Raw genomic sequence first — 16190 nt, forward strand, 5'->3', positions numbered from 1 at the left:
TCTGGACCCTCGGTTCTCAAGACGCAACTTCGTAATTAAATTACAAAGTTCTGCCTGTATTGCGTTTTATTATTTTTTTTAATCGCTTTCGAATCCCAAAATGCGGTTTGTTACAGTACGTTCTTTCATTCCGTACCTTAACCACACTTTTCACCTTGAGCGTTTCTCTGATTAATGAAATCTAGAGATTTGCCATTGCTCTGAGTAGATATACACTAGAGATACCATCTAGGACCTTTCAAAATCCACAAAGAAATGCCTTTTTATGTTATATTCTATTGTCGTTTCCAGTTCCTGTTTAAGAACCAATATCTGGTCATTGGTTGATTTTTGGCTGCAGAAACCGCACTCATAGTTTCGATACTAATTTATATGCAGAGTTCAGGAGCGTGATGGTTCTGTAATGAACACATTGGCGATGGTCGTTCTTTTTATGTATCCGTGCTATAATTCCAAGATTCCATGCTTGACGGAGTTACTTTCTTTCCCATATATCCTTTACCGGTTCTGCTCTCCCTGATCTACTCCTTGATTGATTAATTCAGCGTTCCTTTTCATCCGGTCCCGGAACCTTGTTGTTTTTCATTATCTTTATTGCTATTAATACTTAGTTGGATGTAATTGCCAGTGTTTCCCTTATTCAAGTTTTCCTTCTTCCTTCTATGCGTTCGGCCTTCTGTTTTTCTGGTGTCGTTCGTTGTTGTATTTTTCTATAGACTTCACTTTTCCATTCAGTTACGTTTGCACACTCTTCTAATACATCTCCTCTAAATGAGTTTGAAGCTTCCTTGTTATATTTTCTTTATAAAGTATGTTTCTATTTGCCGCCTTAAGTTGCCGTGTGTGCAGTTTGTCAAGTTTTTAGCTTCTTTTCTTTTTTCTAATGTTCGAGATTTTGGCACATGTTATGATTTCCACAAGGTAGTGGTGGAGTCGGATTCTAATAACGTCTGATTGATGTGGGTCTCGCATCAATGACTACATGGTCGATCGATCATGTTAGTTCTCTCCATTCAAAGTGCGTTCTCGCGATAACCATATTAACGTATACTGCTAAATTTATCAATCTAATCCCGTTATCATTGGTGGACTCTTCATGTAGACTATATTTACCAATTCTTCCTTGCAATTGAGACTCTTTTCAAATTTTGGCGGACATCTTTGATAGGTCATTTCGAGCTCTTTGTAGAATAGGCCTTTTAGTTAGATTAGATCTTCTGTAATTGAAGAACGAAGAAAAGGCATAATGTGCAGAGTCTTGGGTTATATGCATAGATATCTATGATTAGGTGCTTTTTATTCACAATGAAGACTATGGAGTACAGTTTGGTTCGTTTTCTATAGTATACCTGATTCTGTCTATCTGACCTCTTGTAAAGCAGTGATGCTTAGTTTATATCTATCAATTTCACTCACTCAAGAGGCTCTGGAGAGCTCCTGCGCCATAAAGGGATCTCATGTTCCATGTCGCAATTCTCAAATCGTTTCCTCTGCTCTTGCGCAGTCGTTCGGTTTCCAAGGCTTTTTAAACATTCTTTTTTTTTCTAATGCTATAGCTTATTTTACCCTATTAGCTATTACCTTAGTTTAGCTTTCCTTGTATTGATTGGAAGTTGTTCAGTTTTAGTTAGTTATCGTCTATCTTTTATCACGTACCTGAAATAGATTGCAAAATCCAGACAAAAATATTTATTATTAAAAATTTGTTTAGAAACTATTGGGAAATTTAGATTTCATAAATCATAAGTGCATGTCTAAATCTGCGTATGATTGTATCAACGGCTGTTTTGAATACAACTATTTATTTATTTAACACACTTTATGTTTATGCAATACAATTGAAATTCATTCTTTTTATTAAATATTTATTTTCGCTTATCTCTTATTAATTCATAACTGCAAAAACCACTCTTTAAAGCAAATTAAAAGCACCTGTTTATAAACTGATAATATGCGGGCAATTTACTATAAATACTGGGAAATTCGTTTTCCATCACATTCAACAAGTTTAATTTAATCGAAGATAACTTTTTGTTAAAAATGGAGTACTTTCTAATTCTTTATGGTATGCTTCTATTTGGAAGTTTCTTTGAGACCACCAATGCTGCTGGTAAGTAAAAAAATGTAATAATTTCTTAAATTATTTAAAATGTTCTTTTTATTATAGACTGCTTAATAGACCGTACAAAAATAGATAAACTTTTTCCATTGCTTTTATTACCAACCTACCAAAGTTTTACGCATCTTCTTGATGCTACGTATCTACCAGTACGTGGTAGCAAAAATATAGTAATTGGTGATGGAAAAAATATTGCTGTCGCTTGTCCGGGTGCGAAGGTTACTTTCGGAAAAACACAAACTAATGTCGATCGCAAATCATGTACTTGCAAAAATCAAAAATTTCTATGCGATACTACTCTTTATGTTCCTTCGGATGTAAAGTGTTCAGACATACCTAAATCAGTGGTAAATAGAATAGCTAATACCGAAAATTTCCAAATTGGGTTCATAATTGGTACTGCATTTTTAACACTAATCGATGGAAGATACGATACAGCAAAGGATATAACACGTCATACAAATCATTTAATATTAAATAGCATAAACGATATTAAAATACCGGATTCAAGACCATCATTTATTGAACCAACATTCCCGAAATGCGGCGATGTATATACACAGGAAAACCAAAAGAAAGCTATAACAGGTCTTTTTACGGGAAGTCAAAAGAAGGCAGTGGAAGGCTACTTTGTAAAAGGACAAAAATATTTAGCGAAAGGTCATTTAACACCAAATGTCGACTACGGTTTTCTATATCAAAGAAAAGCAACGTTCTTTTATCATAACGCTGTACCACAATGGCAACAGATAAACAATGGCCATTGGAAAGCCCTAGAAGCTAATGTTCGTGATATGGCCGCAAAGAGTAGTAACTTTTTAAATATCTACACAGGGGCAGTTGGAATTTCAGAATTTTTTCAAAAACAGTTATTTTTATGTAATAAACAACTTCCAGTACCGAAATTTGTATATAAAGTAGTTATTCTTCCTAGCAATGCTCCAAAAGCTATTGCATTTGTGATGTCTAATAATCCGTACGATGAAACCGAATCATCCAGTTTTAAATGTACAAACGTGTGTAATTCTGTTCCTCATTTCATTAATACAGAACACACAAAATGTAACAAATCCTATGAAAAAGGATGTTTATATTGTTGCCAAGTCGATGACGTTTTAAGAAAATCAATTCCATTTTTACCAGTTGGTAACATGCCATTACTTACTAAGATATAAATAACAACCGTACTTAATGAAAATATTAATGTTTATTCAATAAATTTTGTTGAATATAACGTTGAAGAAAATCTTAATCTAGAAAACATTTCATTCACAAGTTGTTCCATTTAAAGCAGTTGAATAAATAGTATAATTAGCAGAAATGCAATCTTGTTTCCATTCAATAATAGCTACTTCACACATCATTGATCCAAATTTTTCAAACGCTTTCCAATTTCTATTTGGAAAACGTTTTGAAAACATTGTACTTACAAAATTTTCACGATCAGTAACATTTTGATATCGGTTAAAAGCTTCTGTAAGAATCGGTTCGATGTTTTTTTCCATTTCATCGTTCATATTAAATGAGACGGTTGAAATCTGTTAAATAGAAATTGATTCAGTAATTTAGTGTAGTAATATTTATACTTACCTCTGTTTCTGAACAATTTGAATCATTTTCATCAATGAAAGATCGTTTCGATGTAGGCGCACAATGCCCGTGTTTGTTTAAATGATAAAAACTGATTAATAAGAAAAAAAGAATTAATTTTAAGGATTTCATGATTCAAGTGTTGTGTTTAAAATTTTAAATTAAGACGAGAATGTGATAAAGTTTTAATGATAGGATATAAATATTTCTTGAAAGTTTATCACAAACAATGAACCTTAAATTTTTTTTGCTACGATTAAATTGAATAAATAACAAAATGCGTAGTAACGTTTCAATATAGTGTTTGAATCTTACCGAAAAATGATTATGTTTCAAAATTAATATCTCAAAAACAAAAAGATATTTTGAAAATTCGTTCATTGGAAAGGTTATAATTGGTATAAGAAATGCTGATAATTTCATAATGATTTGTTGAACTTGCAATTTAATATGATTTTTTGAAAATCAGTGAATAAACTGTGTCGTTTATAATACGAATGGCGCAATTTAGCTGAAATTCTTGGTGTTGCAAAAAGAACAGCATTCAGATGGGTAAAAAATCAAGAAGAAGAAAAACCAAGAGGAGGAAAATAAAAATTGCAAGTGAATATCACCGTTTCTTTGAATTTAAAATTGTAGAAAATCCTAAAATCACACTTAACCAGTTGCAAGAAAAATTTCGAAATGAGTTTCAGCTGGCCTCATGTTTACATTAAAACAAATACATTTTGAACCGGAAAGAACCAACACCGCCGAAGTGAAATCGAAATCAGCTTGAACTTCAAAGTGAAAACACGCCCATAAAAAACTGCCGGTAGCCGAGGTGTAAATGTGCATCTTATCGGATGTATCAATAACTTAGGATTGATTTATCATGAATTAAGCAGTTTACTAGGTAATGCTTAACGAGAGCTCAAGATAGCTATCAATGTTCGGTGGCTTTAGCCATTGTGGTGTTGATGAGGTGTTTGAAGAACAAGAATTTCTTCACTATAAACTTGTAAGGCTAAGTCCTTACAGTTTAGTGCTAAACTCAATTAAACACGCTTAGTCAAATTTGAAAGCAGGTGTAAAGGCGGACTTGGCAAATAAAATTACAAATATTTTGGAGGGAAATGACCGAGAAAATTTGTCTCAAACAGAGTACAAAATTCGCAAATTGGAAAATATACATAATTAGGAACAATATTCCAAAAATTAATGTAACTATCTGTAACAGATTTGGAATTCAAAAGCACATCACCTCTATTTTAAACATGCCACATTTTGAGTTAACAATACTGTTTATTACTAATTTATGCCAATTATTGGTTTTGTTTAATGCTATTTTGAACTTGAAAAGGTATAAATAGATACACATTAAACTAAAAAAAAACTTTTTTCTTTGTTTCGAAGGTGGCATTACCCAAAAATAAAAATCGCACGGTTTAAGATCAGGAGAATTGGGAGGCCACGCAAACAATTCTAAATCTCCTTCAGCACGATGGCCTATGCAACGGCGAGGAAGTTCCTCGTTTAGGTATACATGATGGGAATTTACCCGGTATTTTTATTTGTGGTATTTACCTTGGGTATCAAATATATACCTAAAATGGGTAAATAATCGGGTGTTTATTCGAAAGTCATAATGTCGAGTTTCTGTTGCTTAAGTAAGTAAAGATAACAACAAATATAATAACTTAACAAAATAAAACACTAAAAATGTGGACATCTATAACATTTAGGTATTGATCTTTATTTTAATATACACAAAAAGCTATTTTAAAATCTACAGATCTTCTGATTCTGCTTCAGAATAAGATTTTGAATCAGTCACAAATTTCCAAAAATTTTCTTTTTTCACATTATCATTTTCTCTGTCTGCATCAGATTCTTTACCATTTTTACTTGATATATTGTTTAATTTCCAATTGTATGCAGTATGTGCCAGCTTTCCTGCTCTTTCACTTTCAAGACCATTGCGTCTCTTACTGTGTATCCAGCTGAAAGTACTGAATGATCTTTCAGTTGCTGCTAATGTGATTGGTGCTGAAAAAATTGCAATTTTGCTTAATGTAGTACTGCTGCAGAGTCCTTCCACCACGACAATGGACTCATCGATGCCAGGCTTGTCTTTTTCCATACAACTGCTGCTCCACAAACCTTCATTAGACTTATACTTTGTTTTATATCCAAATCAGCCATAACGTCTAGTTACATTTGCTTGGCTACAGTATATATACATTCCATAGCATCAATTTTCTCTTCGTGAGAGGATTGCATCCTTTCGAGGTTGGATCTAACATTGTAGCAGCCAAATGTATAGGGCCTGTAGCAAACTTCTTTCGATCTTTAATTTTTTTTAATCAAGTTCGAACGTATAGTAAAGAAGACAAAACTTGAACATTTTTCACTCCTTTTATAACATCGGATATTTAGATAATATTTTGTTTGATTGAGGGAGAACTTAAAATTTCATTGCATAAAAGATGCCACACATCCTAAAGGTACCAAGTGAGGATATATTTCTTTAAGTAGCCTAAACGCTTTTGTCATATTGGCCGCGTTATCACCAATCACTACAAGAAATGTGTGGGCTGGTCCATATTTTTCTAATATTTTCCCCATTTCGTCTCTAGTGTATTCCGAAATAATAATAATCATAATGCCTTTATTAATAAGTCGCAAAAAAGAAAAAAAATAATAATACATTCTTAGAAAATAGACTTATTTTCTGGACGAAGTTCAGTTTGGTTATTAACCAACTGCTCTTCCACTTAATCCAGAATATATAGAAAAAAAAAAACAAAATACGACGACATGCCAGTATAAAGCAGGAGGGAGGATTTTAATTTACTCTAGAACGAAATACAGCTCAATCCCATAAGGTTCACTGGTAGATCATTGTACGTTTTGGCTATCTGGTAGGAAAAGGATCGGTGCGAGGCGCGGCTTGGTACCATCAATACATCTTTCCTTCTTACATTAATATTATGGAGTTCGCTTCTGAAAGATAGGCGTTGCAGCAAGTAAGGAGGCCGTTGACTTTTAATAATTTTATTAAGATGCATGCAGTTTACGTCTGTTCTTCATGTTCAACCACCCACTCTCCGCCAACTTATGACTAATATGGTCATATTTACGAATTCCGTAAATAATCCTTAGCCAACCGTTCTGGAGGTTCTGGATACGACGCCCACTCGCCCCCGTTAAATTTGGACCATAAACAACGTCGCAGTAATTTAATTTGCTTAGAACCAAGCTATCACAGAGCACAATTTTTCATTTAAGACATCCCTATGGGCATACAAGAGATGGAGGGCGCCATACCCACCTCTCAAGCACTTGGCCACATGCTCCTCAAACCTCAACTGAAGATCCAATGTAACTCCTAAAATTTTTATATCATCAGAAACAGTAAGAGGTTCGCCATTCACCACCAATTGACCGGATATCAAAGGTTTAATTGCCCTCCTTGTAAGACTACCGCAAAACAGAAGAACAGATGACTTAGATGGATTAAGCACAAGCTCATGGCGTTTCATAGCATCAGAAAATAATGCTACATCTGAGTTAAATTTTATGCAGGCATCATCCCAATTATTTGGAAGTTCACAAAGCCTAATGCTCCTTGGCTAACGGATAACATTAAATTCATGATGCTTTTAAGAGACCAGGCGAAATCCAAATTCAGAAAAACAGGCAATATCTCCCATTGGAACTATTATAAAGACTTGCGTAATTTCACTACTAATGCCATTAAAAACGAAAAAAGAGCCTATTTTAAGTACATCGCGAGTGAACGAGATTCTAAGAAGAAATGGGGGGGTTTAAAGCATTTACAAATCCAATCAAAGAATAATAATAATAATTGTAGCCAATTACCTAAACAATTGCAGGATCCTGAAGGTATTAATACTTTTTTTACTCAAAGTGTTCAGGATATTCTTGATGAAATTAAGTCAGACGATTTTGATGATTTTTATGGAGAGTTTCCTGCTATCACTTCTAATGTGTTTACATTTCAAACGGTTGCCGAGTCTGAGCTATTGCAGGTTATTTCGGAGATAGATTCTCCATCGATAGGAGCGGACTCGGTTGGTATTCATATGTTGCGGATGTGTTGCCCCACAATACTACCGTATTTGGCACACATATTGAACTCTTGCTTGGTTGAAAATATCTTTCCTGACCAGTGGAAGCGAGCTGTCATACTTCCTTTATCAAAGAAACAGAACCCAGTTGATTATAGAGATCTACGTCCGATCAGTATCCTACCAACTATGTCTAAGATTTTAGAGAAAATCATGAAAAAACAGTTAGTTTCTTATGTTGAACAGAACAGCTTGTTACCTGCCCAGCAATCTGGCTTTCGTGCAAATCATAGTTGTACTACAGCCATGTTGGGGCTCACGGATGATGTTTTGAGTGCGTCCGATAAGGGCATGCTGACTACGGTGGTACTCTTGGACTTTTCTAAGGCCTTCGATACCATTAGTCATACATTACTTTGTCGTATTTTAGGATTTTTGGGACTGGGACGAAGTACCGTGTCATTAATAGAAAACTATTTGACGGGTAGGACACAAAAAGTTAAAGTTGGAGATCAAGTGTCGCGGGAGGTTGGTGTACGTTCGGGTGTTCCGCAGGGCTCGGTCTTGGGGCCACTTCTGTTTGCTCTTTACACGTCAAGATTAGCCTCCTTGTTGACTTCTTCCAAAATTAATATGTACGCCGATGACATTCAGGTGTATCAGTCGTTTCCTTGTTGCAGGAGTCATGATGTAGAGCTAAGCTTAAATAAGGACTTACGGGATATTCAGAAGTTTGCTAATTATCATCAATTAAAAATTAACCCTGAGAAATCAATGTAGATATTGATATCAAATTGGGGGATACACGTTTGCAGCGCGTGGATAGTGTGAAGTGCTTAGGCTTAACGCTCGACCCTAGTTTTAGGTATCGTGGACAGATCAATGAATATATCAAAAAGGCATATTTATGTCTAAGGAAACTATATCCTCATCGGTCTTATTTATCACATAATGTTAAAAAACAATTATGTGATACATATGTCTTATCACACTTTAATTATATGACACCTATCTGTCACGCTGCAATCGACATGGATACGTCTTACCGTATACAAAAAATACAGAATTGTTGTCTCCGATATATTTACGGCATTAGGAAGTACGACCGAGTATCGCACAGACTCAAAGATGCAAACTGGTTGAAAATGAGCTCTAGGCGCGAACTGCTTAGCTTGATGCTTTTTCACAAGATCGTTAAAACTCGGACGCCGCGGTACCTCTATGATAAAATAACTTTTAAGTCAGAAGATGGGAGATATCCAACCAGGTTTGCTCTTGCAATCGTGCCACCAAAGTACAGAACATCATTCGCGCTCTTTCACCTATCATGTCTACAAATCTTACGGAAGCCTGCCATTGTCGGTTCGACAGTTAAGTGCGACAGGTTTCAAAAGGCGGGTAGGTGAAAGACTGGTAGGTTTGCAGGCCACTTAAATTTGTCCCCTTTACAGTGCTATCTTTTTTTTTTGTTTATGATCTTGCATTTGGTGTGCATCCTGTTGTCGCCGTTGGTTATGTTTTTTTTATATTATTATTTGTATTTTGCTTGTATTATTATTACTTTTATATTGTTTTCATTTCTTTTTTTTTTTTTTTTTCTTTGCGTATATACTACTTTATTTTTTGCTTTTTTCTGTATATTATTATTTTTTTTTGTTTGTTTTGTTTTTTTTTCTTTTTTTTGATTATAGGTTGGTTAGAACAGACTAAAGTCTGGAACCCGCCTTTTGTGCCCTTTTGCTTTTAATTCATGTATTTTTTTTTTCTTAAATATGTAGAGTCTTGTGGTACACAATAAAGTTTATTATTATTATTTAGCAAAAGCTGTGTATCATTTGCATACAAGTGAATCTGCGAATGCTCAAGAACTTGGCTAAAACCAGATGTATGAATAGAGAACAATAGTGGCCCCAAAATGGACCCCTGAGGGAATCCACGAGTATTTCACAACCTGAGACCTATCCGACAAAAATGAAATTATCAAAATTACAGCCTGATTTCCAAGAGCAAACTAATGAAGGTTAGATGCAAGTATATTATGATTTTTGTATCAAATGCTTTGGTGAAGTCCAACGATAACAAAAGTGCGGCTTGCCCGGCCTCTCTAGAAGCAAATACTTCATCAGTAAGGTTCAATAAAGCTGTTGCGCAGCTGAAACTCGAACGAAACCCAGATTGTTGATCTTGCAGTATATTATAACTTTCGCAGTGTGCTTTAAGTTACCTTTCCAAGACTCTCTTTAAATTTTTTGGCATTACTGGTAGGATACTGATTGGTCTAAAATCCCTTAGGGCAGAAAGGAAAGATACTTTAGGAAACGCAATTACTTTAGCCATTTTCCAGGCATCCGGAAAAACTGATTGATGAATAGCAGCGTTTATTACGTGAGTAATATAAGGAATGAGAAAAAGAACCCACCGTTGCAGTTTTAATGTTATTAATTATTATAGTTACTTCATGTTCATCAACAGGCATAAAAGGTTGCATTATCTGCACTCTAGGGTTTGCATTAATTTGATAAAATATTGGTAATTCGGGATCAGATATTTATATTTAAAAGTTTAATCTTTCTCCAAAGAGCTTTTGGATCTTTACTGCGTAAAGCGTAATCATAGTATGACTTCTTTTCAGCCCGTACCGTTGATGTTACCAGATTGCGATACAACTTGTATAAAACCCAGTCTTGCGTTAGATTAGATTTTTTGAATTTTTTAAGCACATCATCTCTAATAGACATTAGTAGTTTAGTATTATCTGTTAGTCAGAGACTTTGTAAACCCGTCTAGTTTTTAAAGGTGCATGCAAATCAATCAGAGTAAGTATGTCTATTTGCTTTCGTTAGCAAAAATTCGACAAAGAACTGCTAAGGTTTTGTAATAACGAAATTGATAATACCTTCATTGCGCATATTGCTCCAGCCATCACACTGTAAATGCAAATTTTGAGCTTCTTCCAACTGCACGCTAATCTTCTTCTTCATATCGTTGTATTCTCTGTCCAGAAAAGTGGTTGAAATTTGCTTTCTGTTTGGTAATGTAAAGGTGGGTCGCAGTTGTTTAAAAAATTCTTTCCACAATGGGTGCTCGACCATTGACAAGGGAGAACCACTCACATATATGGCCTTGGCAAGAGTACGATGTTCTTTAAAAAATGTTACCTTAATATAAAAAATTTAAAATAATAAAGTTATTATACCTAATAATTGCGTTTATTGGATACCATTATCAGTTTTTCAAAGTTGTCTCTTTCTGTTTTTTTTTAATTTATAATTCGCTTAAATTGCTCTAAAAAAATTAGAGAGGCACTTTAACTTTGAAAAACTTAATTTAGCTTTCTTTGCTTTTATTGGAAGGTGTTCGTTTTAGTTGCTTATTGTCGATCTTTTATCTTGTCTAATTATTCTACCAGGTAATAACATCAATCTATTATTCTGTCTATTAATAAACCTCTATCTGGTATTTAAAGTATACTTGGGCGAACTATACCTGAAATAGATTGCAAAATCCAGGAAAAGATATTTATAACAAAATTTATTATAAAAAATTTGTTTAGAAACTCTTGGAAAGTTTAAATTTCATGACACATAAGTGCATGTCTAAATCTGCTTATAATTGTATTAATGGTTGTTTTGAATATAATTATTTATTTATTTAACACGGTTTATGTTTATGCAATATAATTGAAATTCATTCTTTTTATTACATAATTATTTTTACTTATCTCTTATCAATTCATAACAATAAAAACCATTCTTTAACCAAACTAAAACCACATCTTTATAAACTGATAATATACGGGAAATTTACATGGTATCACTATAAATACTGAGAAATTCGTTTTTCGTCACATTCAACAAGTTTAATTCAATCGAAGATAACTTTTTGTTAAAAAATGGATTACTTTTTAATTCTTTATGGTATGTTTCTATTTGGAAGTGTCTTTGAAACCACCAACGCTGCTGGTAAGTAAAAAAATTAATGATTTAAAAATTATTTTAAATCTTTTTATTATAGACTGTTTAATAGACCGTAAAAAAATAGATAAATTTTTTCCATTGCTTTTATTACCAACCTACCAAAATTTTCCGCATCTTTTTGATGCTACGTATCTACCAGTACGTGGTAGCCAAAATATAGTAATTGGTGATGGAAAAAATATTGCTGTCGCTTGTCCAGGTGCGGAGGTTATTTTGGGAAAAGCACAAACTAATGTCGAACTCAAACCGTGTATGTGCAAAAATAAAAAATTTCAATGCGATACTACTCTTTATGCTCCTTTGGATGTAAAGTGTTCAGACATACCTAAACCAGTGGTAAATAAAATACCTAATACCGATAATTTCAAAATTGGGTTCAAAATTGGTACTACATTTTTAACACAAATCACAGGAATATACGATACTGCAAATGATATAACACGTCATACAAATCATTTCATATTAAATATCATAAACGATATTAAAATACCGGATTCAAGACCATCATTTATAGAACCAACATTCCCGAAATGCGGCGATGTATACACACAGGAAAACCAAAAGAAGGCTATAACAGGTCTTTTTACGGGAGATGAAAAGAAAGAAGTGGAAGGTTACTTTGTAAAAGGACAAAAGTATTTAGCTAAAGGTCATTTAACACCAAATGTTGACTACGATTTTCTATATCAAAGAAAAGCAACGTTCTTTTACATTAACGCTGTACCACAATGGCAACAAATAAACAATGGCAATTGGAAAGCCCTAGAAGGCGATGTTCGTGATATGGCAGCACAGAGTAGTAACTTTTTAAATATCTACACAGGGGCAGTTGGAATTTCAGAATTTTTTCAAAAACAGTTATTTTTATGTAATAAACAACTTCCAGTACCGAAATTTGTATATAAAGTAGTTGTTCTTCCTGGAAATGCTCCAAAAGCTGTTGCATTTGTGATGTCTAACAATCCGTATGATAAAACCGAATCGTCCAGTTTTAAATGTACAGACGTGTGTAATTCTGTTGGTCATTTCATTAATACAGAACACACAAAATGTAACAAATCCTATGAAAAAGGATGTTTATATTGTTGCCAAGTCGATGACGTTTTAAGAAAATCAATTCCATTTTTACCAGTTACAGGTAATATGCCATTACTTACTAAAATATAAATAACAACCGTACTTAATGAAAATATTAATGTTTATTCAATAAATGCTGTTGAATGTAATGTTGAAGATAATCTTAATCTAGAAAACATTTAATTATTGTTTCATTCACATGTTCCATTTAAAGCAGGTGAATAAATAGTATAATTAGCAGAAATACAATCTCGTTTCCATTCAATAATACCTATTTAACACATCATTGATCTAAATTTTTCAAACGCTTTCCAATTTCTATTTGGAAAACGTTTTCAAAACATTGTATTTACAAAATTTTCACGATCAGTAACATTTTGATACGGTTAAAAGCTTCTGTAAGAATCGGTTCGAAGAGAAGGAAAATAAAAATTACAGGTTAATATCACCGTTTCTTTGAATTTCAAATTGAAGAAAATCCTAAAATCACAGTTAACCAGTTGCAAGAAAAATTACGAAATGAGTTTCAGCTGGCCTCATTTTTACATTAAAACAAATACGTTTTGAACCGGAAAGAACCAAGACCGCCGAAGTGAAATCTCAATTAATAAGAAATTAGCTTGAACTTCAAAGTGAAAACACGCCTATAAAAAAGAAGTTGTCAGGTGAACTCACCTTGAGTTAACCTTTTAAGTTTTGTTAAATTATTGAATGCCAATTTGATGTTTATTAATACTATTTTGATTTTCATTAATGCCAATTTGATTGTGACAGTTACCAAATTGGTTTTGTTTAATGCCATTTTGAACTTGAAAATGTATTATGTAGATACTCTAAAATACAAAAAAAAATTTCGGCAAAGTTTATTGTAATCACTGAACATTTCCGCTTAACATATGTTAATTTTCGGATCGGTGGTTTTCTATTTTTCGCGGTTAAATGAAAAAAAAATACTTAATTTTTTTCAGTACCGGCAACTTTGTCCACTTTGCAATTTTTTTTCTCAAAAACTATCTAACGAAAAAATTTTAATTTTGAACTGGTGGTAGCCTGATGTGTTCTTAATGAGGGGCATATTTTATTTTTTCGATGTTCATAGAGTTTTACGGTTTAGTAAGACTTAAGTAAACGGCTGGGTGAATTTCATCGCGGATTTGACCAAAATATGTCATATTGTGTTTATCTGATACCGTTACGAGTTTTTCAAAGTTGTCTCCGAAGAATTAGTAAAGATGGTCCGTTCCAGACAGTACGTCGCGCCTTTATCTTACCTGCCATAAAGAAATAAAGGCGCGACGTCCTGTCTCTGTAACACACACCAGGACCATCTTTTCCGATTGGACGGAACCCACCTCTCCCCGCAAGGCTTATTTCTGTTTATTTTAAATTATAATTCGCATAAAAATATAATTGAAATTCATTCTTTTTATTGCATATTTATTTTTGCCCATCTCTTATTCATTCATAACAGCAAAAACCATTCTTTAACCAAATTGAAAGCACCTCTTTATAAATTGATAATATGCGGGCAGTTTACACGGGATCACTATAAATACTGAGAAATTCGTTATTCATCACATTCAACAAGTTTAATTCAATCGAAGATAACTTTTTGTTAAAAAATGGAGTACTTTTTAATTCTTTATGGTATGTTTCTATTTGGAAGTGTCTTTGAAACCACCAACGCTGCTGGTAAGTAAAAAAAAATAATAATTTCTGTTAAAAATGATTTTAAATGTTCTTTTTATTATAGACTGTTTAATAGACCGTAAAAAAGCAGATAATTTTTTTCTAATCCTTTTATTACCAACATACCCAAATTTTCAGTATCTTCTTGATGCTACGTATCTGCCAGTACGTTACCACGTAACCAAAATATAGTAATTGGTGATGGAAAAGATATTGCTGTCGCTTGTCCGGATGCAAAGGTTATTTTGGGAAAAACAGAAACTAATGTCGAACCGTGTACATGCAAAAATCAAACTTTCATTGCGATACTACTTTTTATGCTCCTTCGGATATAAACTGTTCAGACATACCTACACCAGTGGTAAATGGACCAACTACTACCAATAATTTCCAAATTGGGTTCTTAATTGGTACTAAATTTTTAACACAAATCATAGGAATATATGATACTGCATATGATATAACACGTCATGCAAATCATGTAATATTAAATAGCATAAACGATATTAAAATACCGGATTCAAGACCATCATTTATTGAACCATCATTCCCGAAATGTAACACACTGGAAACCCAAAAGAAGTCTATAACACGTCTTTATACGGGAAATCAAAAGAAAGAAGTGGAAGGTTACTTTGTAAAAGGACAAAAGTATTTAGCTAAAGGTCGTTTAACAACAAATATCGACTACGGTTTTCTGTATCAAAGAAAAGCAACGTTCTTTTACCATAACGTTGTACCACAATGGCAACAAATAAGCAATGGCAATTGGAAAACCTTAAAATCCGATGTTCGTGATATGGCCGCATTGAGTAGTAGCTTTTTAAACATTTACACAGGGGCAGTTGGAATTTCAGAATTGTTTAAAAAACAGTTATTTTTATGGAATAAACACCTTCCTTGATCCAAATTTTTCAAATCCTTTCCAATTTCTATTTGGAAAACGTTTTAAAAACATTGTACTTACTGTGAAAATGTGCCATTACAATATCATTTAAAACTTCCACTGCTCTACTGGTAATAGTTTTGTCAGGGTGATGTTTTTCAATAAAAGTCTACACATCATTCCATTTATTGCAAATATCCTTTCAGCAGTTGAAGCATCTGGCACCTCATGTTCTTCTGCTAAATGCTCCTCCTCTACAGATTTCACCTGCTCAGTAGCAATTCTTTCTCAAGTTCTTCTGGAGTGAGTTCTTGATTAAGATTGTGCAGTAACTCCATCATATCATCCTCGATGATTTCGAACTCCAAACTTTTGCCAATGTTTAGAATGTCTTGCACCAATGTTTTATGAACTGTGAGTCACTTTCGCCCCATGTGTTCTGTGAGCGAAATATGTTCGCAAATTTTGTTCGTAAACCGATTTGTTCGTGAACTGAGGTATGACCGTATATTTTGTATTTTAACTCTCTAAATTTATGTATTATTGATTACAAAATGTATATTTTCCAAATACTGGTTCTAAATCATTATTATTATTAGATTCTTGGAGTGGCCATTGTCCTGAAGTTATTAGTGAAATAATTCCATCAGATACTAATTTTAAACATTTATCTATACCTGCAGGGACAACAGGTCAAATACAGCCCCTCTTTATAACCTTTAGCTTGCTGTTAGTCCTCTCTGTCGCCTCTGTAAAGAGAGCGAGGAGACGGTCCGACA

The 16190-nt window shown here is 33.5% G+C and overlaps 2 protein-coding genes and 1 long non-coding RNA gene across 3 annotated transcripts; 2 read left to right on the forward strand and 1 right to left on the reverse strand.

The window, feature by feature from the left end:
- The first annotated feature begins 1990 nt into the window (after window positions 1–1990).
- LOC111424224 (uncharacterized) lies at window positions 1991–13070 on the forward strand. The gene is made up of 4 exons (XM_023057703.2): window positions 1991–2110; window positions 2168–3292; window positions 11676–11744; window positions 11797–13070. The coding sequence occupies exons 1-4, from the start codon at window positions 2041–2043 to the stop codon at window positions 12924–12926; spliced, it is 2394 nt and encodes a 797-aa protein (XP_022913471.2). The 5' UTR covers window positions 1991–2040; the 3' UTR covers window positions 12927–13070.
- On the reverse strand, window positions 3308–4019 carry LOC111424227 (uncharacterized). The gene is made up of 2 exons (XR_011641920.1): window positions 3710–4019; window positions 3308–3657 (listed from the first exon to the last, which is right to left on the reverse strand). It is a non-coding gene; the product is annotated as an uncharacterized lncRNA (long non-coding RNA).
- Window positions 13071–14805: 1735 nt separating the features above from the next.
- Window positions 14806–15429, forward strand: LOC139432135 (uncharacterized). The gene has a single exon (XM_071200488.1). It carries the CDS (start codon window positions 14806–14808, stop codon window positions 15427–15429), a length of 624 nt encoding a protein of 207 aa, XP_071056589.1.
- The last annotated feature ends 761 nt before the right edge of the window (window positions 15430–16190 follow it).

Source organism: Onthophagus taurus, chromosome 11, assembly GCF_036711975.1.
Source record: "Onthophagus taurus isolate NC chromosome 11, IU_Otau_3.0, whole genome shotgun sequence".
NCBI classification, from domain to species: domain Eukaryota; kingdom Metazoa; phylum Arthropoda; class Insecta; order Coleoptera; family Scarabaeidae; genus Onthophagus; species Onthophagus taurus.